This window comes from Pistacia vera, unplaced genomic scaffold, assembly GCF_008641045.1.
Source record: "Pistacia vera cultivar Batoury unplaced genomic scaffold, PisVer_v2 Contig507, whole genome shotgun sequence".
Taxonomy (NCBI): Eukaryota; Viridiplantae; Streptophyta; class Magnoliopsida; order Sapindales; family Anacardiaceae; genus Pistacia; species Pistacia vera.
The window spans coordinates 560,920-588,204 of NW_022196343.1; the positions used below are offsets into that span (position 1 = coordinate 560,920).

The window sequence follows — 27,285 nt, forward strand, 5'->3', positions numbered from 1 at the left end:
ACGAAATTTTCCGGTCAGATTCCGATGGTGGTGGCCGGAATCTGGCACTGTAGGTGGTGAGGGTGTTTTTTTCATTTTATATATTAGGGTCTTTAATTAAATTAGTAAACCTAAGGGCTTTTTCATAAATTTTTAAAGTTTACCTCATAATATTCCCCTATCCATCAATCCAATATTATTCTCAAAATCCTACCCAAAATAATAAACCAAACGCACCCATAGATACCCAAAAAAAAAAAATAATAATAATAATGACTTGTTATCCAACCTTTTGAGAGAGAATGAAATATAAAACATAATCACAGTTTTTTTAAAGTATTATATACCACGTGGATTATCATTAACCCTTGCAACTATGATATACCTATTTGAGAGTATCATTTACCCTCCCTCATAGGTATATAATCCTGTCCGATTGTGAGTGCGTTTCAAAATTTCACTTTGTTTTATGGGTATAAATGATAAATATTTAAATTTATATGTTGTTAAGGTAACACAACCGACCTTAGCTCAGTTGGTAGAGCGGAGGACTGTAGTGGTTAAGCTGTTATCCTTAGGTCGCTGGTTCGAATCCGGCAGGTCGGAATTTTTTCTCAATTATTTTATTGTGTTCGGGTTCAAATCTTCATATTCGACTTGACCCATTTCCCCATATTGGCCTACCACAGCTTTGCCCGGCCTAATTTAGAGTTCTGCATTGAAATCACTCTTGTTATTGAAACCCCATTCTTTTAATAATTTATTATTAAAATTAACTTCATTTTTTTTTTCTTTACTAATACTTTCGACATTCCATATTTATCTTACAAACTCTAATTCTTATATCTTATTCAAATCATACTTAGAATTAAAAGATAATTTTATAAAGGAAGAAGATTGGCAAAAGATTAGTTTTTTTTTTTTTTTTCCATCAAAACCAATTTACGCACACATCGACTAATTTTCAATAAGAGTTATCCAACAATAATCCACTATTACGGTCTCCCAAGTAAATCATAGAGGAATGTATTATATTTACATCCAACAGAACCTAAGACTATGAGTTGAAACTATACATAATCTCCTTGGTTCATCCTTAACGTTGGACTACCAATAACTGGGTAAGTTTTTAATTGCTTCTCAGTTTTTTTTCCTTAATTCAAGTTACATCTTTTATGAAAAACTAGTTGAAAAAGGTAGAAATTTCATGTTAACAAATGTCGACCATAATTTTTATGTTATTTTATTTTACTTCTATTAATTGGGGCTACAGAACCACCTCAGGAATCAACTAAAAGGATCTTCTTAATAAATGGTATGGTACGCAGAAATGTGGAAACAAGAGTGTGTAGACGAATTCAAAGACATCAGCTTGAACAGTCAAACTCAAACAGCAGCCTTGGCGGCTGCTTATGTCAACATTTGAGGGCCTCAATACCAAGCCATCCAATTCCAACAAAGGTTTCAATCACTTCCCAGAAAGAAACATCCAACTAATACAGTCTTCCAGGTATTACCAAGCCATCCAATTCCAAGGCTATACATCATGATTGCAGCTCGACCGACTCCAACTTCAACGCCAACCAATTATAAGTTTCAACGTTACCTTTCTATTTCTTCAGTGGTCCAGCACAGCAAAAACAGAATAAACAAGAAAATTATGATGTAAGAATTTCAAGCATGCATGATTCCTAGCACGCTTCATGTAAGTTTAGAGACGATGAAATGAAAAGATAAGTCATAGGCTGGGACAACCTGAACTTGGACCCAACTCAGGGCTGGGAATGACCACATAGGCTCATTGAACCAACAAGCTGGATTCAGCTGAAATACGAAAAACCCAAAAAAAGTACAGGAACCGAGTGGCCCAGCCTGAGCCAGACGAGAGGATCACAGGCTGTGCCAGGCCTGACAAATGAAATCGAGTCTGTCCATCCCAATTTACACGCCTTGCACAAAACTTTGGCAACTGGAGAGGCAGTTTGTGACAAACGCCTTCTACTACTAGATTTATCAAGAGTAGAACTGTGGAAAGGAAAAAAAAGCACCTAAAACTGTGGAAAAAATAGAGTAAAGCTTTACAAAAAGTCGCAATTTCCACAATTGATGTGAAAGATAGAAAACACTAGCAATGCTCTATCCACTTTTCCATATAAGTTCAATGAATACTTACCATATAGGATTCTAATGATTTCAGTACTACTGATCAAAGAACAAGAGAAGTAGCTGCAATGTAGAGCAGCCTGTAGTTTCCTGTAAATGTGATGGCCGAAAAATCAGAGTACATTTCAGTAAAAATTCCAGGCAGAGAGGTGTTTAAAACGTGAAACTCCAGTTTTATGCAGAACTAGCAGCTGAGCATGTAAGCAATTTGTGAGTCGGCATGGATCAATAGTTAATAATAATGTGATGCTCATTAGTTCTCAGAGTAATCATAATCATCAAAACCAAGAAAACAACAAGTAGGTATAAGTCATCATCCCCACAGCACTGAGACTAGCTAATGGTTAGCCGAGTAAGTTAAACAAAGACTTGGACAATGGTTTATCAACAAGCAAAAGCTGATTCCGTATGAACCTGAGCATACATTAGTTCCCAAATTTTACTCATTCATAGCAGAAACAAGTTACCTTAGAAGATTTATGTAGCTGAGAATGTGGTTCAAGATTAATGCTTTCACTAACTCAAACACAATGAATAAAACCACAAAGTTGATGAAGATTTGATTCTTGACATCAAAGGCAACTAAGCAAGTGTATTTAAAAAATGAAGCTCGTACAATGCCATTCTCTTCCATCTAACAACATCCAACCATCCCCTTTCTTTATACACAATTATTATTTCGCTAATTAGAAAGAAACAATGAATGACGAATTAATAAACAAAATTAGCATTTCAGAGCAACTGAACTTGCACCACAAAGTTACCAGGAAATTCAACACTTGTATGAAATTCCCTCACAAAGATGGTGTGGTACTGTTGTTGTATACCACTAAATTAAGGTCACAAATCATCAGTATTCACCAATCAGAAGCCTCGAAACTACCATATGGATCCCCTTTTCCCATTGCTAACTCTGCATAAAGAATTAAGATTTGAACATTAACAGATTGAACAAAAAGCCCTTTTTGAAAATCACTTTTTAAAGTTTAAAAATTCAAAAGATTAACTTCCTTAGCGGCCCAAAATTTAAACTTTCCCTCATTTTCACACATTTTCTCAGCAAACAATCAAGCATTTACCTTTCCGTTATCAGCTAACTCCGGCACCTTATACGAATCAACCGTCACTTCTGTCAACCATAATCCCGGAAACAAATTCTGTAAACACAATCAAAGTTAACTTCTTATAATCAACAGAACAAAAAGTTCACGTTTTTATTGAAAATAAAAAAGGCCAGAGTTTCAAAAAATTAGAATAAACACACTTACATCCAATTGCTTCTGCACATTCCTGGGCCGCTTCTTGGGCCTCCTCGGCGGCCGATGACCAACCAACTCCATAAAATCTTCTTCGATCTCCTTCCTCGTCAAATTCACTGCGAATTTCACTCTCTCTTTCTTGACCTCCTTCAACCTCGGCGACTTGGCGCCAACAGCGTCACTTCCAATCGGCGATGAATTAGACTTTTTCTCCTCGATTCTAAATCCCTTACCCGCTGCCGCTCCACCAATCGGCGGCGCTTTACACGCAGCACGCCGAGTGCGAAGATTCCACGGAGCCGCCACCACAACAGCAGCCGCAGCAGGAGACGATTCTTCCTCCTCATCCTCCAACTCCACCTCCTCTCTCAATATCTTATCTTTCATCTTATCCGCCGCCGTTTTGAGATCGTTGATAATCTTCTCCCTCACCGCATCGATCCCTTCCTCTTCCGATTCCTTCCTCAACTTGGAGGACGGCGGCGATCGCCTACGCGGTCGTTCATTTAACAACGTCGTTGTGGTAGTCGACGAATCCTCGAGTTTCATGCATCTAAGATGCCGCTGGTGACCCCACTTGAGGTATGGTAACGTGAAGTTATGAAGTGGTTTTGATGATGATCTCTCGTGACTGCTCATCGCCATCGACATCGACAACTCCTCCTCTTTCGTGTTCTCTCTCGCCCTCTCTCTCACGCAAAACACCATCCAAATTTCGCGTCTTTTAAAATCGTTTTCTCAAAGTGTTTTCTTTTTTGTTTTTGTTTTGTGGAATCGCCGGGAAGCCAAGGTTTATATATGAATGAATGAGAAACATGACTCTGCGTGAGGGAAAGAGAGCGGTTTTAACGTTCGGATGGGCGCTTTGGTAATTTTGGCCAGTTTGTATTAGGATCAAGACTAATGTGCGCCGTGGGTGTTGCGTTTGAACAAGGAAATGGGGTTTCCCGGGTGATACGTCGTTTTCGATTAATGTTCATGAATCTACCGTCTGATCAAGAGGAAGGGTGGGTCCCGTTTGGAATCTTTTCTTCTGACGGTTTTGATTTAAAATCTTGTTCTTTAATTGATGTATGAAAGTGATGACAATTGAGGGGAGAAATGTGGATTAGAAGAGTTGAACAAGTCATCATTAATAAAATAAAACAAAAAACATAAAATTAATAAAGTCTTATAAGTTTATAACCTAAACTTTCTATACAAAATTATATTCAAAATCTTTTTTTGTTTTTTTTCGCATAATCATATAAATTTTATAATTAAAGTGGGAGATTTTTTTTTTTTTTTTTTTTGACCTGAATGTCCGAGTCCAGTTTTTCACGCCTCAACTAATTCTCTGAAATCTCATGTGAAGTTAACGACCATTAATCCCCCAGGACCCTGAAGTTAATGATCATGTATATCATTCAAGCTCCAATGGTCATCCCTATTAAAAATTGAGGTAACTCGAACTCAAAACCTCTTGCATAATACACACAAGAGTCATTGTCCAACTACTCAATCACCCAAGAGTAGTTGAGATTTTTAATTTCTAAAACTTTCAGAATAAATAATTTAAAAAGTATATATATATACACATCAAAGACTTTGAATTCGGGTTTGAGAATGATATTTGTAAATGTTTTCAATTGAAAATTCTTCTGTAAATTGATATGGACCAAATAGGTATTTAAATATTAGATAAAAAATAAAACCCAAGAATTTGAATTAAATCCTAATTTCTAAAAGTAAATGTTGAAATTTATCCAAAAATTTTAAATAAATATTGATGTTGTTTAATTAAGATTAAATTTAGAAATTAAGAACTTTGAATTGCAAATTTAATTCTCCATTGAAATGTGTCTAGGCCAGTCTAAATAACTCATCATAATGGCTATAGTCTTGATCCAACCCTAATGGTTAATAGCCTAATGGTTAATTTCATAATTTTTTATTAATTAATTTCCATTTTTGCTCCAAATGAATAAAAATGGTATAGTTATTTTATAATTATATCATTGAAATGTTGTTTAAAACAATCAAATTTAGAGTAATACTACACCCACAACCTCTTCTCATAAACTTTCTTTTATAATCTCGATGTGACAACTCGTAATTAGTCAACCGTAATTTATCAAGTGGAACCTATTACAAGTTGAGTAATTACGAACTGCTATGTGGAGATTTTGAAAGGAAGTTTGTGAGAAGAGATTGTGAGTGTAACATAGCAATGTAATTAAAAAAATTTTTAAAGTATTTTTAATAAAATAAATTATTATTTTTTGGGTTTCTTTAATTATAATAAATCATTATTCTCATCATTTTTGGGTGTGTTTGTTTCCATAAATTATTATTTGTCATTTTTTAAGGAGAGGTTATAGGATGGGGTCATGTCCACTTTAACGGTGGCGTTTACTTGAAGCAAATTGACAATGGGTGATGGCTTGGCTTCTAGTCAATGAAGTTTGGTTTATTGAACAAGTCACCTGTCGGTATGGCCAAAAGACTCCTACGTATAACAGATGCCATGTTTGGCTCTTTATATAAGTTAGAAGAAAAAGGAAAAAGGAAAAAGGTAAAATTTATCTATCTATGGGATTTATTTCTATCATGGAGATTATCGACCTAAACCCTTAAATGAAAAATATTCCTTAACGAGAGAGTTTTTATAATAAATTTTAACAAGTTTTTAAAAGATATAGTTGTTAGGAGATCGCGCAACGGAAAACATACTTTTAAGATAAATAACATAGAAATAAAATCATACCATATAAAGAGACACGATATTTACATGGTTCAGCATAGCTTGCTTACATCCACGGATGAGAGAAATTCACTATAATTTCATGGACATGATATATAAGAGTACACAATACCATAAACCCAGTATATAAAACAGAGCAGAAACATCATAGTTTCAAACCACGCTCAACATAATACCTAGAGTGGAAACAATTATAGTTTCTAAGACACTCTCTCCATTGTGTTTAATAACTCTTACATCAAATGCCATGTGTTCTCACATTCTTTCATTCTCTCATAACCTTGAATTGATTCTCAACCTTATATTTATAGGTAGAATATGAGATATTCTTTTCTTAATAGGACTCATAAATTATATTCCTATTTACAATTTTATTCTTTATTAAATAGTTTTCCTAAAGACATACAATTTCACATGAGAGCAAATAACAAAACGAGCCACAAATATCCCAACAATAGTAACATATGGATCGAAAAAAGATAAAATAGTAATCCTACCTAATTCGGAAACCCTTGAGTGAAAGCATTTTTTTTGATCTCATGTAATATGAACGAAGACAAACAAAAGTATGGAATATGCATGTTTTAAAACTCGTTCTGGCCTGGTCAATTGAACCGATTCAACCGGGAATCAGTGGCTAGACTGGGTCGGTTAATGTTAAAAATCGAAAATAGGAATGGACCCACTTCCACCTGCGGTTGGACCGGTGGTTTGAACAAGTTTTTTTCCAATGAACCATCAGTCCAACCGGTATAACCCAGGTTACTACAGTAAAATATTTAAAAAATAATAAAATTAAAAGTAACCATTTTCAACTTTTCTCTTGTCAGGTTGCCTCCCCGGGTCGAGTTTTAAAACCTTGGGAATATGTGTGTGTTGGGAGGAATTATCATCAACAGATCAACTTAGTTCATTAATTAACTCTTTAGTTATTTAATTAATTAATTGATTGAGCGATATCTTCAACAACCCGTCAAGGCATCTTATAAATGCTAATTAATTGAAAGAGCCACACAAAATATAGATGATTTAGAGAATGTGTAAAGATAAAGCAAAATAAATTAAACCCCACATCAATATAAATATGAATATATTACACTAGATCAATAATCAAGAATTTGTATGAAAATTTTACGTAAAAAATCTGTATTATAATAGCTTATATCCTAATTAACATTGCCATTTATAGATAATTAAAAATCTATGTAATTCATAAAATAAGACTATAATTAAATGATTAATGGGATATTATGTAAAATTGACTCTATAATTGTATATATGACCATGGCTAATTCAAGATATTTCTCAACATAACTAGATTGTTCATGTTAAAACTGGTGACCACTTCAATAATAAGGGGTTCGCTTATAAGGGACAACGCACACGAGGTCTCGCTCCCTAGTGAATGGGCAGGAAATCGTAAGCAGTTTACGGTTAATACCATGAATAACCATAGTAGAATTCTCTAAAGAATATGACAAATAATAAGGTTTGGTTTAGGTATATGAATCATAATGATTTTAGGTTTCTCTCCTAAAACATAATATATAAACACATTATTCTTTTGAATAAATGATATAGAAAAATATAATAAATATATTCATTATAATGAGAGAGATGATTAAATATTGCAATAATATTGATTCTGCTAGATATCACCGAGTTTTAGGAAATTAAGATAAATCACGTGTGTTTCTTTCTCTTTACTAGTTGCGTTATTTATGTGATTAGTTTTAATTTGATTTCAAACGGATTTTATTAGTTCTTGAAGTTCAATCATTTTTTATTCTTCAAGTTCAATCATTTTCAAAGCTACCAATTATTTTATAATAAACTAAATTAAAAAAAAAAAAAAAAAAAAATTGAAAACTGAAAACGGAAAAGCTTCTGTGCGTTGATCCGATCTTATAGAAATAAAATATTCATCTCAAATTGATACGTGGTGGCCATGAGGTCTTTAGGTCTATTCTTTTATATATTACACTTTTTTTTATTTACTTTCAAATTCGATCAAATACAATATAGATCAAATCATATTGTATCGACCACATACAGTATAGTTTAATATCACATTCATATTGAATCGTGTTTGCGTAATTTAATAAACTAGTCTTGGTCTATTGCATCTATTAAACTAAATAACAAAGTAGTAACAATAGTAATGAATGGTTAATAAAAATTAACCACTTTTAAGTAGTTTGACGATTCGATTAGGGTTTTTCGATATATTACTCAAGATGTCCTGAGTTCGAATCCCTATAATTATTAATAAAGAGTAACTACGGGAGGTTTACCTTACTGTTAACTTCAGAATCCGAAAGTTTTGCTAATAATAATTAGATCCATTTCGATATCAGCTTGTAATAGAAAGGAATATAATAAAGATTATTTCAAGAGCAGATAAATTATTATTTCAGATATGTAAACACGTAAATTTATTGAAACCTATTTAAATTAAATAGATAAATAAAAGAAATGAGTCAAAGTAAAAAGTTCAAACTTGAAAAGGTAGAGGGAAAGTTAGGGTTTCAACGGCTACTTGCCGATTCCTTCATAGTAAGTACAAAAGGCAACCGACCATACGCCTTTTACAGCTTGGCTCCTCCATGGCTGTCCACCACCAATCGCATACTTCATCTCTTTCACTCACCTTTTCATTTCCTTTAAAACCTTCACTTCAATCGAAGCCCAAACTACTTAACTAACTTCTTCTTTTCACTGCCTCAAAAAAAAAAAAAAATGCAGAGAAAGAGACTAACCATTTTGAAGAAGGTCTCAAATCTTCTCAAAACCTCCATTTTCGTTGCCAAAATGAGGAAGCCCATCACCGCAAAGCTTGTTTTCCTCAAGAAGACGAGAAAGCTTAAGAGGTTTAAGCTTCTCAGGCATTACAACAATCACTTTCTTGAAGAGTACGAGTTCTCATCAGCTTCAAGCACGCCTCTTATTCATTACCAGAAGAAACACTTCTTGAAGAACTCAAGCAACGGCGGCGGCCGCCTTGCAGATGTATACTCCATGTTGTCTCTGTGTAGATGTTTTGGAATTGGAGGCTTGAAAAGTGAAGGTGTTGATTACTCCTTGGCAATGGAAACTCTGCCTGCAATTACAAGGGATCAGTTTGTGGAGCCTGCAGTAAGAGTAATGGAGTTGGATGACAATGTAAAAGAAGAAGAAGACTCAGTCGATCAGAGAGCCGAGCGGTTCATTCAATGGTTCTATCAAGAGATGAGAATGCAGAGACATGATGCAGCTTAATTACCTCTTATTCATTTATTAATTATTTGGTTCTACTTCTCCACAGGATTTTTAGAGATGGTGGAGAAGTTATAATTTTTTTGGTATTTTCATTTGTTAAGTGTGTGACCTGTGAGCAATTGTTGTTGTTTGAATTTGTGTTATTTCAATGAAACATTCAATTATATTTCTTGGTTTAATTTTGATATTAGAATTGTGAGGAATTCAAGTGGGATTAATCATATTTCATGGAAGTCCTCGTAGATCTTGCGCAGGAAGAAGCTGCATTGGCAAGGCAAAAATGGAGGACTCTCTCAATTCACAGCAAGTGTTTTAAGGATCCCTTTGTGGAGGAAGAAGCTACCATAATAAAAGCATGATTCGCTTAAAGCAAGGGGATATCTATTATCAAAAGAAATGATCGAGCTAAATCGATGAAAATAAAAGATTCATCACTTATAATATCTGAATTAATATCAACCCTGAAAAGAAAGCATTGTGCTAAGTTCGTTGACAATCCTTCCACTATTAACTATCGGTTCAGGGAGTGATCAGGTTAGGTAGACCAAAGTAGAGAAAGTTGGATGAAATTTAGATGAAAGTATAAAATTACATTTTTGGAGTTCATCGTGATCCAAAAAAGTACAAATATCCATATAATTTGAAAGGACGACAGTTATGCTTAAAATTATAGTAACATTGGTGCTTAAAAACTCGCCCTAAAATTTAGGGCAAATTAGGCCTGTGGTCGGGTGACAAAACTTCACCTATTTGGATAATTCATCTGAAGGTTTTATGTTCACTTCGGTCCGCCGAGGTTTGTCGTTTGCGTTTCATTTCGTCTTCACTTCGGTCTTCGGCATCTTCAGTTCCTCACTCATTTCTTCGATCGAAGCTACGTTGTGCTGAATCCGTCCGCTGAGGTTTGCCCTACAGCTGCAGACTTTATAACTTCTTAGACTTTTTCTGCTTCTGTGTTTACTGTTTTATTCTCTGTCACTGCAAATCTGAATTTTTGGGCTTGAAGCCGTACAATATTACAATGTCTCAACTTAATTATAAGGGAATCTACACTGAATATATTTAAGATTATCTAAAGAAGAAGGCATGGTTCTTATGTCAGGCAAAGAGAGGCTGCTTTCATTGTGTTTATGGTGTATGTTTGGTGGTTTTGAAGTTTGGAAGAAGCAGATTGGATTTGTGTGCAAATTGTTTTGGCATTTGGAGGGTAAAGAGTTTCGTTTGTTTAGTAGTTGATGGGTTGATAAAGAGGGGTTTTTGATTTGTTTTTTCTTTTACAAATAGAAATGGTAATGCAAAAAGATAAAATATTTAAATGAAGAGAGAGATGTTGATGTTCTTCACCAGACTAATTATAAGTTGTTATCTCTCTGTTAACGAAATTCGAAAAAAGCTGGAATTTTTATGCATTCTGACGTCATTATGCTGTCACCGATCCAACTATCGATTGGACTGGTCAACCTGGGATCCGGTCACCTGACTGGGTCAGTGGTGGGGTTAGTTATGAAAACATTGCTCAATATCTTGACTTGACATTAAATTTTATCTTATATTTATTTGTGTGGTATCTACACTCTTGAATGGTTTTGAAGGTCATTTCTTCAACAGTGACATCATAACTTCAATGGGTTCAAATCTCCGAATATGTGAACGCAAACAGGTTTGATTATTCAATTAACGTTTCATTGATTATAAAGTATAATTTTAGTGAAATGAGTGTCTTGATTAGTTTTTTCTTTTGATGTAAATAGTCTTTGTTTGTTAATTTATTGACTTTTTTTTTTTAAAAACAATTAAAAATAAAAAAATATAGGTATTGAAAAAGGTTTAGATGCACGTCTATGGGCTAGCGTGATCCGCTACTCTATGGCCCATCTTTTGTTCATGAGCCATCTAGACCCAAATCGGTCTGACTATTGAACGCGAACGGTCGAGATTTCCTATTTACCATAGACTCGGTAGCAGAGTATCCTTTGTACGCGTTGTTGTGACGCTCTTTGAATGAGTTAATGACATCGTTGTCCCTGAGGTTTGAAAAAAGTTTTAACCGAGTCTAGTAAAATCCGAAAATGAGAGTGTAGTCTCTGTCAGAAGAGAGCCGTTAAATCTCATTAAACGGCTTAAGAGCACTTTTGTCTTTCCAAATTCCAAGTGGTAGCTTATAATTTTTAAAAATTTATATAGCAGTAAAATTGAAAATACTGAAATAAAATTTAAAAAAGAGTAAACGACATATTCCCACCCAAGGTTTGACGAAAGCCTAGTTGATACATCTGGTTTCATTATTCTAGATTCTCACCCATAAAATAACACTATTAGCAATTTTTAGCTTAAAGAGGATGCTATTATCATAATACCCTTAACAAATAAATTATAAATTACATTTTAACCCTTAAATTACTAAAATTATAAATTAATCATCTTATTTTCAAATTACTTCAATAAAACCTTCGGTGATTGTGCACCGTATTGGTTTTTGTCGAATCTGGGCTGTTTGCGACAGCATTGAACCCCCTGATTACCTCCATCACCTTTCCCATCGTTCGTCGTTCAAAACCCCTTTGGTTCCCGACTCATTGGCCCCTCCGATCGCTGGCGCCGTAAGGCTTAGGGTTTCATTGTTCTTCCCTGGATTCCGATGACGAAAATTCAATTGGACATCACCACTACAACTAGCGTCTCCAACTCTACAAAACTCCTATGTCCCTAGCAGCTGTTTAGTTGCCGTTTGTCGGTCAAGACCGACAAAACCAGTCGCATGTAGCGGCTGTCGTGGCTAGCGATCGGCGTGTGATGAGGGGTTGTGAATGGTAAGGTTTTGTAAAGGGGAGGTGAATATTAAATAGTGGTGACAAAGGTGATTTTTTGTGGAAGAATCGCTTGAAACGGGCGAAAAACATTGGGGAGACGTCGGCAAATGTGTGCCGGAGCACTGTTAGGGGCAGCAATCTGCTAATGTGTGCCTCCTCGTACAAAATGACCAATTTACCCCTTAACCGTTATATCCAATAATTTTTCATCACTTTAAGGGTGGAAATCTGGAATAAATAGAAAAAGGGATACCAACTTAGGATTTCATTAAATCTCGGGTGGGAATGTGTCATTTACTCTTTTAAAAACCCTAAACATGTACAAAGTACAAACCCCCACAACCTCCCGCACCTCCTCACTCCCGTTACAACCACCGGCGTCTTGTAAGCCACCTACTGTAACGCCCCACTTGAGGTACGTAGTTATTGTTCCTTCTTTTGCTCTTATTTGAGTTGGTCTCTTGGTAATATTATTTGGTTGACCTTTGTTGAGTGTTGTGTTGAATGCTTGCCCTGAAATTGGTTGAAAATAGAAGAAGTTTAGTGTGCCAAGCTTCGCCGGGGCGAAGAAGAATCTTCGCCGCGGCGAAGAGGTGTTGAATCCACGGGGAAATGTTTTGGACAGTTTCGCCGCGGCGACAGAAGCTTCCTCGCCGCGGCGACAGTCCGACCAAAAAGTTTGTTAAGTTTTAGATATTCTCTTCCCTAAGGGCAATTTGACCATTCTACCCCTAATTAGCAGGAAAAGTGGGGAGTAAAATGTAAGGAAATTTCAAGCAGAATATGTTAGTATGGGGGTGTGTTAGTAAGGAATCAAAGGATATGGATGGAATTTCCATGANTTAAACGGCTTAAGAGCACTTTTGTCTTTCCAAATTCCAAGTGGTAGCTTATAATTTTTAAAAATTTATATAGAAGTAAAATTGAAAATACTGAAATAAAATTTAAAAAAGAGTAAACGACGTATTCCCACCCAAGGTTTGACGAAAGCCTAAGTTGGTACATCTGGTTTTATTTATTCTAAATTTCCACCCTTAAAATAACACTGTTAGCAATTTTAGATTAAAGAGGGTGCTATTACCGTAATGCTCTTAACAAATAAATTAATCAATTACATTTTAACCCTTGAATTACTAAAATTATAAAATGAATTATCTTATTTTCAAATTACTTCAATAACACCCTTGGTGATTGCGCATCCTCTCGGTTTTTGTTAGATTTGGGCTGTTTTCGACAGCGTTGAACCCCCTGGTTACCTCCATCACCTTCCCCATCATTTGTCGTTCAAAACTCCACTGCTCCCGACTCATTGGCCCTTCCGATCACTGGTGCCGTAAGGCTTAGGGTTTCACTATTCTTCATTGGATTCCAGTCGATTCCGACGACAAAAATCCAATTGGACATCACCACTACAACTAACATCTCCAACTCTACAAAACCCCTATGTCCCCAGCAACCGTTTAGTTGTCATTTGCCGGTCGAGACCGACAAAAACCAATCGCATGTCGCGGCTGTCGTGGTTGGCGATCGACATGTGATGAGGGGTTGTGAATGGTAAGGTTTTGTAAAGGGGAGGTGAAGATTCAAATGGTGGTGACAAGGGTGATTTTTGGTGGAAGAATCATCAGAAAAGGGCAAAAAACATTGGGGCGACGTCGGCTAACGTGCACCGAAGCACTGTTAGGGGCGACGATCTGCTAATATGTGCCTTCTCCTGCAAAATAACCAATTTACCCCTTAATCGTTGTATCCAACAATTTTTCGTCACTTTAAGGATGGAAATCTAGAATAAATGGAATCAGGGGTACCAATTTAGGATTTCATTAAACCTTGGGTGAGAATATGTCGTTTACTCTTTAAAAAACTCTAAACATGTACAAGGTACAAACCCCCACAACCTCCCACGCCTGCTCACTCTCGCTACACCCACCGGCGTCTTGTAAGCCACCTACCATCTTCGTTGCCCAACCCCACTCCAATGGACTAACGATTAGATTATGAGTAATGCTAGCCTTACTCACTCTCTTACTCACCTTTGTAAATATAAAGCATAGTAAGAATACCTTAAGTATAGTACGGGTACCATATTCATTTTAATAAAGGTGAAAAAAAAATGAGTAAAAGGAGTGAGTAAGACTAGCATTTTTCTTAGATTATCAACAGGTGGTTTTTTTTTTTTTTTTTTTTTTTTGTTTCTATAGAATTTGGATTTATATGTTTGTGTTTACGGGTTTCTTTGTCTTTGTTTCGGCAAATTGGTTTTGTTGATTTGGAATTTTTCTATTTCTTTGTTGGATTATTGTCATTGTAGAGTTTTTGGTGATACTCTACATGTTCAGTATTTTTAGATTTTATTTCATGTTTAATAATTATAATTTTATCTTGAAAATAAATATTAGATTAAATAAGTTTAAAAAGAAAATTGCAATAAATAGGAGGATATTACTGTCTTTTAATGACAAAAGCGGAGTAATACTAACATATAGGTAAACGGGCCCTCGTCTGAGAGGGACTATAGTGACATTTTCTGATTTTACAGGACTCACAAGAGTTTTCTCAAATTGCAGGGATGAAAGAGTCATTAACTCCACTCTGAATCTCTAAAAGAGAAGTTTCTTAGGTTTAGGGTTCCTCCAAATCCAGACGGCGATAAGGGAGAGGGAGGAAGCCGCGTCGTTTCAACAATGGAGCTGAAAGTATACAATTCGATGACGCAACAGAAGGAGGTCTTCGAGCCGAAAACCCCCGGAAAAGTGGGCATGTATGTCTGTGGGGTCACGGCGTACGACCTGAGTCACCTGGGCCACGCTCGTGCCGCCGTCTCCTTCGACATTCTCTACAGGTATTGCTTCATTAAATAAATTGTCGATCACGTTATTTTAAATTTTGCATTTTTTTAGCTGGACTGAGAGAAGAAAAATTCTGGTCGATTTTATCATGAAAAAGGTCTGAGCAGCCTTGACTGCAATTGAATACTGAATTAAGTTATATTTATTGCAATACCACCTTTTGGGTCATTCATTTGCGTTTTATTTAGTTTATTATGTAATTGATTTCTCTAAAGGAGCTCAATGTGTCTAAACCTTATGATGCCTCTTTTTCTTTTTTCTTTCTTCTCTTCTCCCACATATTTGAACTTTTCATAAGGATTTAGCATTGTTATGAGATATGTCATCTTGATTGATTTGTGTTGAAACTCTGTAGATACCTACAACACTTAGGCTATGAAGTTACTTATGTTCGGAACTTCACAGACGTAGATGACAAGGTAAGAATTTCCATTTTCTATCAAGGAATGGATGAGTTGGTAGTTTACTATGGTTTTAAACTGTGATTTCAAATTGCAATAATTCTACTTTAATAGACATTGCATGGAAATATTCCATTAGATTTTCAATTGATTTGTGGTTGAAAAGTAATTTTTATGTTAATAGCTTGTGGAATTTTTGTTGGTATTTTTGTGAGAACGAGGAAATTATATTACACGTGAAAAAATCAGTTCTGTTATTTAGTAAACTTAAAAACCAGTCATGGTAATCTGCATTGATTATTTAATTTTTATGAATTTCCTAAAAAGAAATAATGAAATTCTTAGATGGGAGATGTGATGGTTTTGTTAGTCTACCAGTCACCCATTTCAACAATTAATTGAGATCCTTTTTTGTTATAATTTTGATGCCGCCCTAGTGGGTACTTTTACATTTTTGCTGCTTTAATTTTAGAAAGGAGCAGGCTATAATGATGTTCTTTTGGCTATAATAGTCTGTGGATTCTTTCAGATAATTCGTCGTGCAAATGAGCTTGGAGAAAATCCTCTAAGTTTAAGTGATCGATATTGCCAAGAATATCTTGTTGACATGGCTGATCTACAGTGCCTCCCTCCTACCCATCAGCCACGAGTGTCCGATCATATGGAACAGATCAAGGATATGATAACTCAGGTTTTGCTCTTTACATAATTGTCTTTTCTCTATCATACATATTTGGATAATTGCTATATAACATTTGTTTAATCGGTGTTCTTCGTGTTGTGTTAATTATGGTTGTACAATGCAATTCAGATGCACCCTCCCCTCTTCTTAGACCAACATAATGGTTATCGCATAGATAATATCGGCTGCTGTTTATTTATTCTATTTTTATAGGGAGATTCTCGTGTAATTTGGGGTCTAAATCATTAGTTACAAAAGAAACATTTCTCTCAATTCACATATGGCGAAAATGAAGAAGAGTAAAACAGAGGGGTTAATCATGTAAATTGTGCCTGGTTTACAAGGAGCCACAAATAAATTGAGGTTTTTTTTTTTGGCATTTAATGATATGAATCATATTACATAAGACAAATTTTACAATTGGAAAGATTTATTCACATGGCTTTGTTTTCTTAACTTAAGTTGGAAAGGGTTTTGTTTTACCTTGAACCTGTACAAAGCCTACTTTTCACATAAATTAGGAAAGCTGCATATTGGAAATAGGGAGGCTACAAGTTTGAATAGGGAGACTTCTCAACATACTTTTGGTTCAGATTTATATTTCATTATTAGCTTTTATTTAAAGTATGTCTCTATGAATTCTAAGATTATGGACTGATGAAACATGTATTTAATAATTAATTTTAAGTTATAATTTGATTCTTCGTGGATCTGTGATTAAAGTTTATAGTTCTTGCTTTCTTATTCATTAAATAAATTTATTTCATCTTAAATGTCTAGTAATTTTTATAGTTAAAATTATTTAACTAATTAAATCCTACTTATATATTTGTTTAATTTACAATATGAACATAAGGTAAATAGGCTCTAAGCATTACATGTACACCTAGTATCTCCTACATCAGTCTCTTTGTGTGTGTGATTTTTCCTTCTTTTCGTAGAACTATATACAATGTATTTAGTTAATTCAGATGTGGCATAATTTCCTTAACTGTGTTAAGTCAAGCACATGCTGTTGCTTGCATGAAGGTCTTTATTCCTTTAATGGAACCTTTTGCTTCTTCTGGATGATATTGTTGTTTGTGGTAATGGGTCATGCCGGTCCGTCTTTTACGATTTTTTGATTTCTTGACATGTAATTCACTTGTATTTTGCAGATTATCAACAATGACTGCGCATATGTGGTTGAGGGAGATGTGTTCTTTGCTGTTGATAAATCTACAAATTATGGTCAGTTATCTGGACAAAAGCTTGAACACAATAGAGCTGGTGAGCGTGTAGCTGTTGACTCTAGAAAGCGTAATCCTGCCGACTTTGCACTTTGGAAGGTGGGAAACCTTCTCGAGCTAACTTCACTTTTGTAATCTTGTCATCAGCACTCATAAACTTTTTGTTTATATCTTTGCAGGCTGCAAAGCCTGGTGAACCAAGTTGGGACAGCCCTTGGGGTCCTGGAAGACCAGGGTGGCACATAGAATGCAGTGCCATGAGTGCTCATTATCTGACCTTCAAGTTTGATATACATGGTGGTGGAATCGATTTGATTTTTCCGCATCATGAAAATGAGATTGCCCAGAGTTGTGCTGCATGCCAAGAGAGTAGTGTGGGCTACTGGATGCATAATGGGCATGTAACTAATAACAATGAGAAAATGTCAAAATCATTGGGCAATTTTTTCACAATTCGCCAGGTGAAATGGGGTTGAATTGAAGTCTGCATAGCTGTTTCTTCTTAAGTAGCCACAGTTTAATGCTAGTATTTGTGTTTGAAAATAACCCATCGAATTCTTGTAGATCACTGAGCGATACCATCCACTGGCATTGAGACACTTCTTAATAAGTGCACACTATCGATCTCCTCTCAATTACACAGTCTTGCAGTTGGAAAGTTCATCTGATGCGGTTTTTTATATATATCAGGTTGGAAACTTATCTGACTTTTCAAAAACTTTTATGGATGATTTGTCCAGTTCTGCTGGCTTGTCAAAGTGATTGCACTCGTTAGAGATCCTGAGAGTTGAAGACATTTTTATTTTCTATCTTATATCTTGCAAGCAAATTTCTTATTTTATTTCTTTGTTTAACTAGAGTGGGTTGTGCGTGCTTGGTAATAATTTAATATGTTCAAATGTTCTGTATTAGACATTGCTAGATTGTGAAGTTGCTTTATCATCAGCTCAAGAAGGAAGCCTCAAAGATGAAATAGAAAAGAAAGGTGGCAAAGTAGCCCCGATTACTAAATCTGCTGAAGACTGCATCAGTAAGCTACGTAGTGAATTCCAGACTAGAATGTCGGATGACTTGAATACATCACCTATATTGACTGGTGCCTTCCAAGATGCCTTGAAATTCATAAATAGTTCTTTGAACTTGTTGAAGGTACTTGTCTGAAACCTGTTTTGACATGCCTCTTTTTTCAGAAATCAATCAATTTGCTTGGTCTGTGGAATAACAAGAAAATGTTCTTTTGACCCAATTTTTGGTTGATAATTTCCAGAAGAAGCAACCCAAAAAACAACAGTTATCCATGTTTCAGTCCCTTGTTGAAGTGGAGAGAGAGGTCAAGGATGTCCTTGGTATTCTGGGATTGCTGCCGCCAGGAACTTACTCTGAGGTGAAGAGTCCTTTGTGATGTTTTTTATAATTTCCTTGATGATGCATAAATTTTATTTTGGTTAAGATTTTTGACAACAAAGATGGTTCTACTTAGTAGGTTTTAGAGCAGTTAAAAGAGAAGGCATTGAAGAGAGCGGGATTAGTGGAAGATGATGTCTTACGTCTGATTGAGGAAAGAGTGACTGCTAGGAAAAATAAAGAGTTCTCTAAGAGTGATCAGATCAGGGCTGATTTGACTACAAAAGGCATTGCACTCATGGATATTGGTAAGGAAACAATTTGGAGACCTTGTGTCCCAGTTGAACCAGAGCCAGAAGCACCCCCAGCTGAGAAAGAGCAGAAGGCCGCCACAACAGCAGCAACTGGAGAAGAACAAAGGCTTGATGATGAACCTTGGACAGCTTTTACACATGGCCCCAGTTAATTTTTCAAGCGGTGACTGGTACAGTTAAAATTACCGACTAATTTAAGAAAATACGTACAATATTTAATTCACATGTCAAGTTATGTTGTAACATTTTGATGATTTTCCCTTGTTATGACTTATGACCCCGTGAAGCTACAAGTAAGCGTACTGGGCCTTACTTTTACTGGTACTGGCATCACCAAACAGCCTGTGAGCAGAAACTTTATATTTATACATGTCAAATTATTTTTATTATACAGGGTTTCATTTATAGAAATACAGAAATTTGATTTAACTCCCTTTGTAATGCTATTCCCCTTGCTCGTGAATCAAATATGCCCAACAAGTTTCTCTTTATTGTTAGCCTTCCAAATGTGATTGAAGTAAAACCCAAAGGTGGGTTTGGGCTTTCTAGCTTCTTCCTCTTGAAAGCCATTTGGGCTTGGTATACATAAACATCATTATACGTTATTATATCCTTGATTTCCCATTTGTACCATTAATAGTTAGAGTGATGCTATGGGTACTAACGGATGGGTACTAATTTGTGTACTAACTAAAGTATAGTACCCGTATTATGCGTATAGTATCCATACTATGTTTTAGTTAGTACACAGATTAGTACCCATTCATTAGTACCCAAAGTATTATTCTAATAGTTAATGGTACATACTACAGTTTGTAAGACATTCATGCACTCTCAACAGTAACAAGATAAACACAGCCATATGGTACTAGAAATAGGTGGGTCTAATCAGGTACACTGCCACTGAACCACTCATTCACATGGCTACAATGGAGCAGGACCTGCCTAAACTGTCTGCATGTGTTTGTATAAATCATAAATGTACTTGTAAAATGTATCTACCTAGAGAGTTCGCCCTGCACATGCATGGCTGCTGCACCTGCACCCACAAGCTAAAAAGATGCTTGATCTGTGGGGATTTGACCTTGCTTGAAAAGAGCTAAGCCTGAGACGTGTCCTTGAAAGAAGATCACATTAAAATTTGCGTTCAACTATAAAAGGATTTGGAAAGTGTTTCTATCCCCTATAACTTGTCAGAGAAAAGATAATGCCCCATCGAAGTACAAGATTGTTTTTGTTAACAATTCAACAATCCATAATTCTAACTAATTAACCGGTTTGGTAATAAAAGAACAAAAGAGAATCTAACATAATTTCTTAAGTTTGAGTTTTTTTTTAATGATAAAAGAGCAATAGAAGAATCTAACATGGTCTTCTAAAAAGAGAATTTAACATGGTCTCCCAAGCTTTTCAAGTCTCTTTAAGGGTAAAAGAGCAAGAGGTGGATCTAATATAGTATTTCGAATTCGAGTCTCCATGATTGTTAATAGGGATGATCACTAGAGTTTGTATCCGATCGGTAGTTCTAGGGTCCCGATGATTAGTTGAGGTGTGCGTAAGTTGGCCCAAACACTCAATTCATTAAAAAAAAAAAAAAAAAAAAAATCCAATTAATATACAACTACCTTAGAAAATTTTATAAAACCTTGTGGCGAAGAGAAAACCCAGTTACAAGATATGAAGTAAAACATCAGATTTCTAATACAAATATTCTAAAGCTTGAACATGTAAATTATAAACGTGTAAACTATAAAAGTGACTAAAAGCCAGTTTATCTTTAATCTGCACGTTAAAAACTCTGAAATGTTCGATAAATTTTAGCAGGAGTCCTCATACTAAAACAAGTAAAAGATGAATTGGGTTTAAACTCTTTTCTAAAAGTACTAGAAGCTAGAGATGCTTTAATCTAAAGGAAATAAATTATTTTGAAGGTTGGGTCCAGGTGGGTCATTTTTTTAATGTATTATGAGTTATGACTTGACTCAAAAAATGGGTGGCCCATTTGAGGCTTTAAGTCATGTCATCTACAATAAAAATTTTTAGTAAATTGTTTGGTTAGATTTTGATGAATATCATGCCGGTTTTGTTGAGGCAAGAAAGAGCAGGAGATTTAATCCTGATTCCATTATTTCTTGAAAGTTTTTATTCATGTAGGGGAGGGGCCAAGGAGTTGCCTAACTAGCTATAGCTAACAACATATAATATCTCTGCATGCTTTCATTATCCTTTCATGAAAATTAAAAAGATTGACAAAATTATTTTCAGATTCCAATCTTAATTTTAATATTATCGGATTGATATGGTAATAATGATATCCACACAAAAGAAGATTAATGAAATCTTCATTATATCTGCAGGAGACTTGAACAGTGCCTCTCCTAGCTATACTAGATCGTCTAGTTTTTCATAAGAACATTAACAATAGGTTTTGGTAAAACTCCCTCTCAAAAACTAATTCAAAAAATGAGAGAATCTAATTACATATATATATTATAACAATTCACCAACTTAGTGATGTATAATAAATACAACTTCTAATACACTCACTCACTCTCGACATGTAGAGTTAGAGTCCAAACAAACAAACTGATTAATAATTATTAACCATGTTGACGATGTTGGAATAGTTTTTCATTCTGATTTGCATGTAATTGTAATGAATTATAAGTTTTCTTTTTCCAGTAAACTAATAATATGTGTACTGATTAATAATTATTGATGATGTTGACGATGTTGAATAAATTCAATTTCTAGCATCCAGAAATCTTTTAAATTTGAATACTAAACATGATCTGTGTCAAACCTTACAATCTAGTTTTTCATTCTGATTTGCATGTACTTGTAATGAATTATAAGTTTTCTTTTTCTAGTAAACTAATATGTGTACTAATTAATAATTATTAACCACATGTTGACGATGTTGGAATAAATTCAATTTCTAACATCTAGAAATCTTTTGAATTTGAATACTAAACAGGATTTACGTCAAACCTTACAATCTGGTTTTTCATTCTGATTCGCATGTAATTGTAATGAATTATAAGTTTTCTTTTTCCGGTAAACTAATATGTGTATTAATTAATAATTATTATCCATGTGGCAGGAAACAATCCACCAATGAAATCTTATATTTGTTGGAGAAAAGGAAGAAGAAGAATTGCTTGGTATTACATCACTCATTACATATAAATGCAGAGATGAAAGATGTAATTGGTTATGATGTTAATGTATCCACCAAATCTCTCTATATTTATCCAAAAGGCCACTGGCTGGAATGAGATTGGAACACACTTCATTCAACAAATAATTCTCACCATCTTTTAATTTCCTCCATCAAATCCTTAACCATTTGGCAACAAGTTAATGATAGCAAGCACTTACTAATAAGTTAACATTTATGCTTCTATGGTCCCTGCCCTATAGCTTGCTATAGCTAGTTTACTTAAAGTATTGCATAATAAATTTGATTGGATCATGGTGACTAGGAGAATGAAAGGAAACTTATACTTAAACTCTAGCTCACTTTGTCTTTAATTAATGTCATAAAAAGTTTAGAAATTAACCCAAGCTTTGAGAGAGAATTGAATTCAAGTAGTGGAGGTCAGCATCAATTTACTGGTATTGATCGATGAAGCAAAAGAAAGGGCCCCAATCCCCAACTAGGATTATTATGTTTTGAGGCAAAGTTGTGGGAATGAGTTTTGATTTTTTTCTCATTTTGTCTCACCAACCACTATGTGTTTGTATCTTGTTTAATGTACGCATATGTCAAAAGGGTTTAAAGAAGAAGAAACCTTTTTCAACAAGCACAAGTTTTTCAAACCTATCATTATGCTGCCACACCTTCAATAATCATACCAACTATCACCTTCTCCTCCTGTAATAACGCGTATTGAAGTATTATACTCTCATTGACTGCTTGTATCGTAACATAATATAATATATATAAATAATACTATATGATCTATATAATGTAAACTAATGACAACATTTGTTCAAATACAAGTTATATTATATTAGATTAGATTATGTAAAGGTGTCCTTTAATAATACAAAGCAAAGGTGAGATAGATACCGACGTTGTGATTTTGTTTAACACTTTTTGGATTCTATACATGGACTTCACTTTGCACCGAAAAGAGAGAAACAAATTTTGAAGATATGCCACCTGCCCTTTTGACCAATTTTCAAGCCTCAAATTAATAATAATTGCTCAAAGTGCTTAGATAGCTTTGCCATAACTTATCTTGTTTAATTTATACAAGTGTAGTTACACGTTAGCTTTTATAATAGTTTGCTGATTTGTAACAACACCCACATCCCCAAGAAAAAAAAAAAAAAACGAGGAAGAATTTTCTCGACAATCTCTCTCTGGGATTCAGGTTTTGATAGCAACCAACCCATATTTGAGATTAAGACTAATTAACCACTATCAAACTCAGTTTTATTAGTGTAATTGACACTGAATTTGACTAGAGGAATTGAGGGTATCATGCATTCATCTTCTCCACCAATGAAATCTAGGTTTGGTCTGCATGTGATTGGACCCACATTCCATCATCTCTAAACCCAAGTCAAGATGACAAGGTGACAAGAACCACCAACAAACCATCAATCAAAAGTTAACCCATTAGTTGGAGTTTTGGGGACTACAAATTCATGCAATCATCTCACCTTCCAGAAACCCTAATATTATTATTATTATTTAACCTTTTCCAAATACTTTCTCCATCTTGTCTGCTCTTTATTTTTTTTTTTTTTTTTTTTATAATCAATAAATCCTTAATTCAAACTGAAGTAACCCCTCAATCTATCCAACCTTATAATCTTCTCAAAATAAAAGAAAAAACATTAGTCTTTGATGAAGAAAATACTCAAAAAGAGATTTAATTCTCAAGTTCTGTAAAACCAAACCACAAACCTGATCATTTGACTGCCTTCCATAGAATAGATTACCGTATAACCAAATTGTCAAAACGTATAGGGGAAGAATAAGAAAAAAAACAATGTTAGGGTGGCACGTAATACTTAACACCATTAACCAGTTAGGTTAAAGGATTAATCCCAGTGTTGTATGAAGATATAGCACCGACATGAAGGATCATTTGCAAGTAACTATCACTGCATGGTTCATAAAGTTTGTAAAAAGAAGAGATATGGCTTCTTTTTCCCATTTTCACTTGTGCATAAAAAGGTTAAAAATCATCCCTTTTGGCTTCTACAATTTACTTTCCAGCCAGAATTGATTCTATGATCGATACCAGACTGTACATGGCCATTTATAAAATATTATTTATCTTCGTTTCATATACAAGATTGCTGAAAACCTATCAATGAAAAAGATTATACCTTCATGTATAAATATATTAATTACCCCCCATCATTAAGTAACTTAAGCAAGAGAGTCTATATATAATATACAAATTTAATTAACTTGGTTTCTAAGCTTTTGCCTCATCATTATCTATTAGTTTAATGATAACCAATTCTGTACTTCAAATTTTATTCAATTAATTGACGTAGCTATATACCTTATAATAAAAAATATGCATATATTTTTATGGTTATTTTTATAAGAATAATACAATTATATAGACAAAAATATTTTTATTAAGAAGAGAAAATCTGAAAAACCCAGATTAATTGTGGTTAGTGGTAAGTAATGTGAGTGATAATGAGGAAAAAATAAATTAAATAAAATTTGGGAAAATGTACACAAGATTACATTAATTTGATTAGATTTTAGAATTGACCCACCCGGATCCGAACCAAGCCCAAATCAAGACCCAGCTGGAGCAAGACTCAGATGTAAATCCAAGCCCAATACATCATCAAAACTGGGCCCACCATCTCCTTTTGAAAACCTACTCAATGAGGGCCCATCCACCACCCGTCCATGGGCCCTACTCTGTACTTGGGCCCCCATCATATTCACACCCAAATCCCCTACACGCCCGCCATACGCTAACCCCCCTGCACCTCTCTCATGCGTACTCGCTATCACACACCCGTGCGACACCTGGAAAGCAGGAGCCGCCGCGCGTGGAAGGTACACCCACGACTGCCCCGCCGCCGCTGCACTCGCCGCGGGAACCACCACTGGCCCAGCCGGCGCCAGGAGATGCGGCGGAGGAGCAAACGCCGAGATCATAGGGTTCCTCGCAAATGAAATAGCAGCGTTTCTCGTGGCCTGTAACTGAGCCCGTTTGAGCTGCTGCCTTTCCTTCTTATGTGCGTTCTGGTGGCCGCCGAGCGCCTGCGAGTTGGCGAATTCGCGGCAACAGTACTGGCACTCGTACTTGCGGTCATTAGATGGAGGAAAGCCCGAGGAATCAGGGGACCCGGATGGAGTTTTTGGTGTGGGAGTGGTGGGGTCTGATGATATGTCATCGTTGTCTTCAGAAACATCAAAGCCGAAGAGTTTCAAACGTGTGGTGGCGGGAGTGGCGGAGGTGGTTGGTGGGGGTGGCTTAGTTTGACAGTCAAGGTCAGCCATAGAGAAGTTAAAAAAAACAAAAAAAAAAAGACCAAACGTTGAGTAGTGTTGGTTTGTGTTTGATTAGAAAGAAAATGAAGGAAAAAGAGAGAGAGATGAAAGAAGGAATTGTTATGGGAAAGAAAGTGTTGCATGAGTGGGGGGTATATATACAGAATAAAAAGTGTTTGTAAAATATGAACAGTAAAAAGGGAGAGAGAGAAAGAGAGAGATGGTTGCGGACATCCCAAGAAGAAGAAAGTGTGTTAAAATTAGGAACACGACCCAAGAACATTTGGGGACCCAAAGGATTGCACTTGTCTCGGCTAATTACTATCCATCTATCTATTTTGCAAGAATGCCCTCCTTTCCTTTAGGATTTTTTTTTTTTCTTCTTTTATTGATTAAAATAATGGTGAATGAATGCATGATTAAAGGGGGATGGATTAGTTTAGTTTAGTTTATGTGTTTCTTGTTTTTATTATGACCATTTGTTTAATAAGGATATGAAAATGGGGATGAAATGAAGAATGTGATGCATGTGATGGGAGTGTTCTAGTATAATTAAATGATTGAATTTAAGAAAAGAGAAGATAGCTGTTCTTTGTTGGTTTCTTAATTTCTTAATTATATCACAAGATATTGATTTTCGGTGGGTTGAAAATTATTCTGATATACAAGTAGTTGATTAATGAAGAAGAAGACTATATATACAGAGATTTGACTGATGGATGGGTGAATCAATAGTATAGTACAATAATCTTTTGCAAAAACTTGACAAATTGATGTAATTAGGTTAGAAAATTAAAAAAAACTATAATATCATGGGGGTACTGTCTGGGCCACTGGCCTTTCAGTACTTGTTATGATGATGATCATGATCAAGAACAAGATCGAGTTTGATTCACATACTTAATTCAAACCCACCCAATCACATCTTTACAAAAACTCAAACTCAAAACTCCCATTATGCAACAGTCTTAACCACTGCATTCTCAACACGTAACCCTAATTTCATGCCTAGCTCCCAACCCAATTCACCAGTTAAATATTTTCATTACACGTAATCATCATCACCATCATCATCATATTATAAAATAAGTTGAAATGGAACGACCCCCAATGAGTCACGCTCTGATCAAGCTTTTGTTGATCTATCTATATTTGTCTCTGATGTTCCAGCTGAGCTGACTGATCCAATCCAACTGTGCGCCCATTTCTCTTTAGAATATTTATTTTATAAAATATTTTTTCCCATTTTGGGGAATCTCATGTCTCTCTCTTGCACTTCAAACTTTGGGGGGATTAATAACATGGAAGAGAGAGCAATCGCACCCACCGTATATGAAAAAGTCAAAACATGAATCCATGCAAACATGTTCTTGTTCTTGGTGCTCTTAGTATCATCAAATTGAAACACATGAACCTAATAAAACTAGAGAGAAAGAGAGAGAGACAGTACACAGATTTCAGACATCCAACAAGAAACACAAACACTCTCCGTGTCTTGGCCCACGTGTCAACATCACAATTATCTTCCAAATCTGGCATTAGATACGCATGTTTCATATTACAAAACTTTACTTCGTGAAGTCAAACATACATGCGATACATATGTGAGTATATATATACATGTATATGGAGATGAGTTAAAAACTTAAAAGTAAATAATATGAACTGAAAATATTGAAAAAGACGAAATGAATGTTCAGGTGATTACAAGTATGAGTAAAGGACCCACCATTACGTGTAGATGATGAAGAATTGTTGAGGATGTTT

The 27,285-nt window shown here is 35.2% G+C and overlaps 4 protein-coding genes and 1 non-coding gene across 5 annotated transcripts; 3 read left to right on the top strand and 2 right to left on the bottom strand.

The window, feature by feature from the left end:
* The first annotated feature begins 499 nt into the window (after positions 1-499).
* On the top strand, positions 500-585 carry TRNAY-GUA. The gene is given in 2 exon segments: positions 500-536; positions 550-585. It is a non-coding gene; the product is annotated as a tRNA-Tyr (tRNA).
* A 2,123-nt stretch (positions 586-2,708) lies between these two features.
* LOC116105962 lies at positions 2,709-4,228 on the bottom strand. Its single transcript, XM_031392325.1, has 3 exons — positions 3,411-4,228; positions 3,222-3,299; positions 2,709-3,055 (listed from the first exon to the last, which is right to left on the bottom strand). Exons 1-3 carry the CDS (start codon positions 4,107-4,109, stop codon positions 3,050-3,052), a joined length of 783 nt encoding a protein of 260 aa, XP_031248185.1. The 5' UTR covers positions 4,110-4,228; the 3' UTR covers positions 2,709-3,049.
* A 4,647-nt stretch (positions 4,229-8,875) lies between these two features.
* On the top strand, positions 8,876-9,516 carry LOC116105876. Its single transcript, XM_031392269.1, has one exon. It carries the CDS (start codon positions 8,884-8,886, stop codon positions 9,400-9,402), a length of 519 nt encoding a protein of 172 aa, XP_031248129.1. The 5' UTR covers positions 8,876-8,883; the 3' UTR covers positions 9,403-9,516.
* A 5,280-nt stretch (positions 9,517-14,796) lies between these two features.
* LOC116105984 (cysteine--tRNA ligase 2, cytoplasmic) lies at positions 14,797-19,420 on the top strand. Its single transcript, XM_031392353.1, has 9 exons — positions 14,797-15,054; positions 15,417-15,480; positions 15,992-16,153; positions 17,302-17,472; positions 17,553-17,834; positions 17,938-18,063; positions 18,286-18,522; positions 18,641-18,757; positions 18,857-19,420. Exons 1-9 carry the CDS (start codon positions 14,897-14,899, stop codon positions 19,181-19,183), a joined length of 1,644 nt encoding a protein of 547 aa, XP_031248213.1. The 5' UTR covers positions 14,797-14,896; the 3' UTR covers positions 19,184-19,420.
* A 5,286-nt stretch (positions 19,421-24,706) lies between these two features.
* On the bottom strand, positions 24,707-25,734 carry LOC116105977 (zinc finger protein GIS3). Its single transcript, XM_031392345.1, has one exon. The coding sequence runs from the start codon at positions 25,525-25,527 to the stop codon at positions 24,811-24,813; it is 717 nt and encodes a 238-aa protein (XP_031248205.1). The 5' UTR covers positions 25,528-25,734; the 3' UTR covers positions 24,707-24,810.
* Between the last annotated feature and the right edge of the window lie 1,551 nt (positions 25,735-27,285).

What these genes read in the sequence shown, in the direction of transcription:
- LOC116105876 (XM_031392269.1), top strand. Translation starts at nt 8,884, where the DNA reads ATGCAGAGAAAGAGACTAACCATTTTGAAGAAGGTCTCAAATCTTCTC.
- LOC116105962 (XM_031392325.1), bottom strand. Translation starts at nt 4,109, where the DNA reads ATGGTGTTTTGCGTGAGAGAGAGGGCGAGAGAGAACACGAAAGAGGAG. An exon ending in ATGTGCAGAAGCAATTGGAT is followed by an intron (nt 3,300 to 3,410) that starts GTAAGTGTGTTT and finishes TTGTGTTTACAG; the next exon opens with AATTTGTTTCCGGGATTATG.
- LOC116105977 (XM_031392345.1), bottom strand. Translation starts at nt 25,527, where the DNA reads ATGGCTGACCTTGACTGTCAAACTAAGCCACCCCCACCAACCACCTCC.
- LOC116105984 (XM_031392353.1), top strand. Translation starts at nt 14,897, where the DNA reads ATGGAGCTGAAAGTATACAATTCGATGACGCAACAGAAGGAGGTCTTC. An exon ending in TCACAGACGTAGATGACAAG is followed by an intron (nt 15,481 to 15,991) that starts GTAAGAATTTCC and finishes GGATTCTTTCAG; the next exon opens with ATAATTCGTCGTGCAAATGA. An exon ending in TCAAGGATATGATAACTCAG is followed by an intron (nt 16,154 to 17,301) that starts GTTTTGCTCTTT and finishes TGTATTTTGCAG; the next exon opens with ATTATCAACAATGACTGCGC.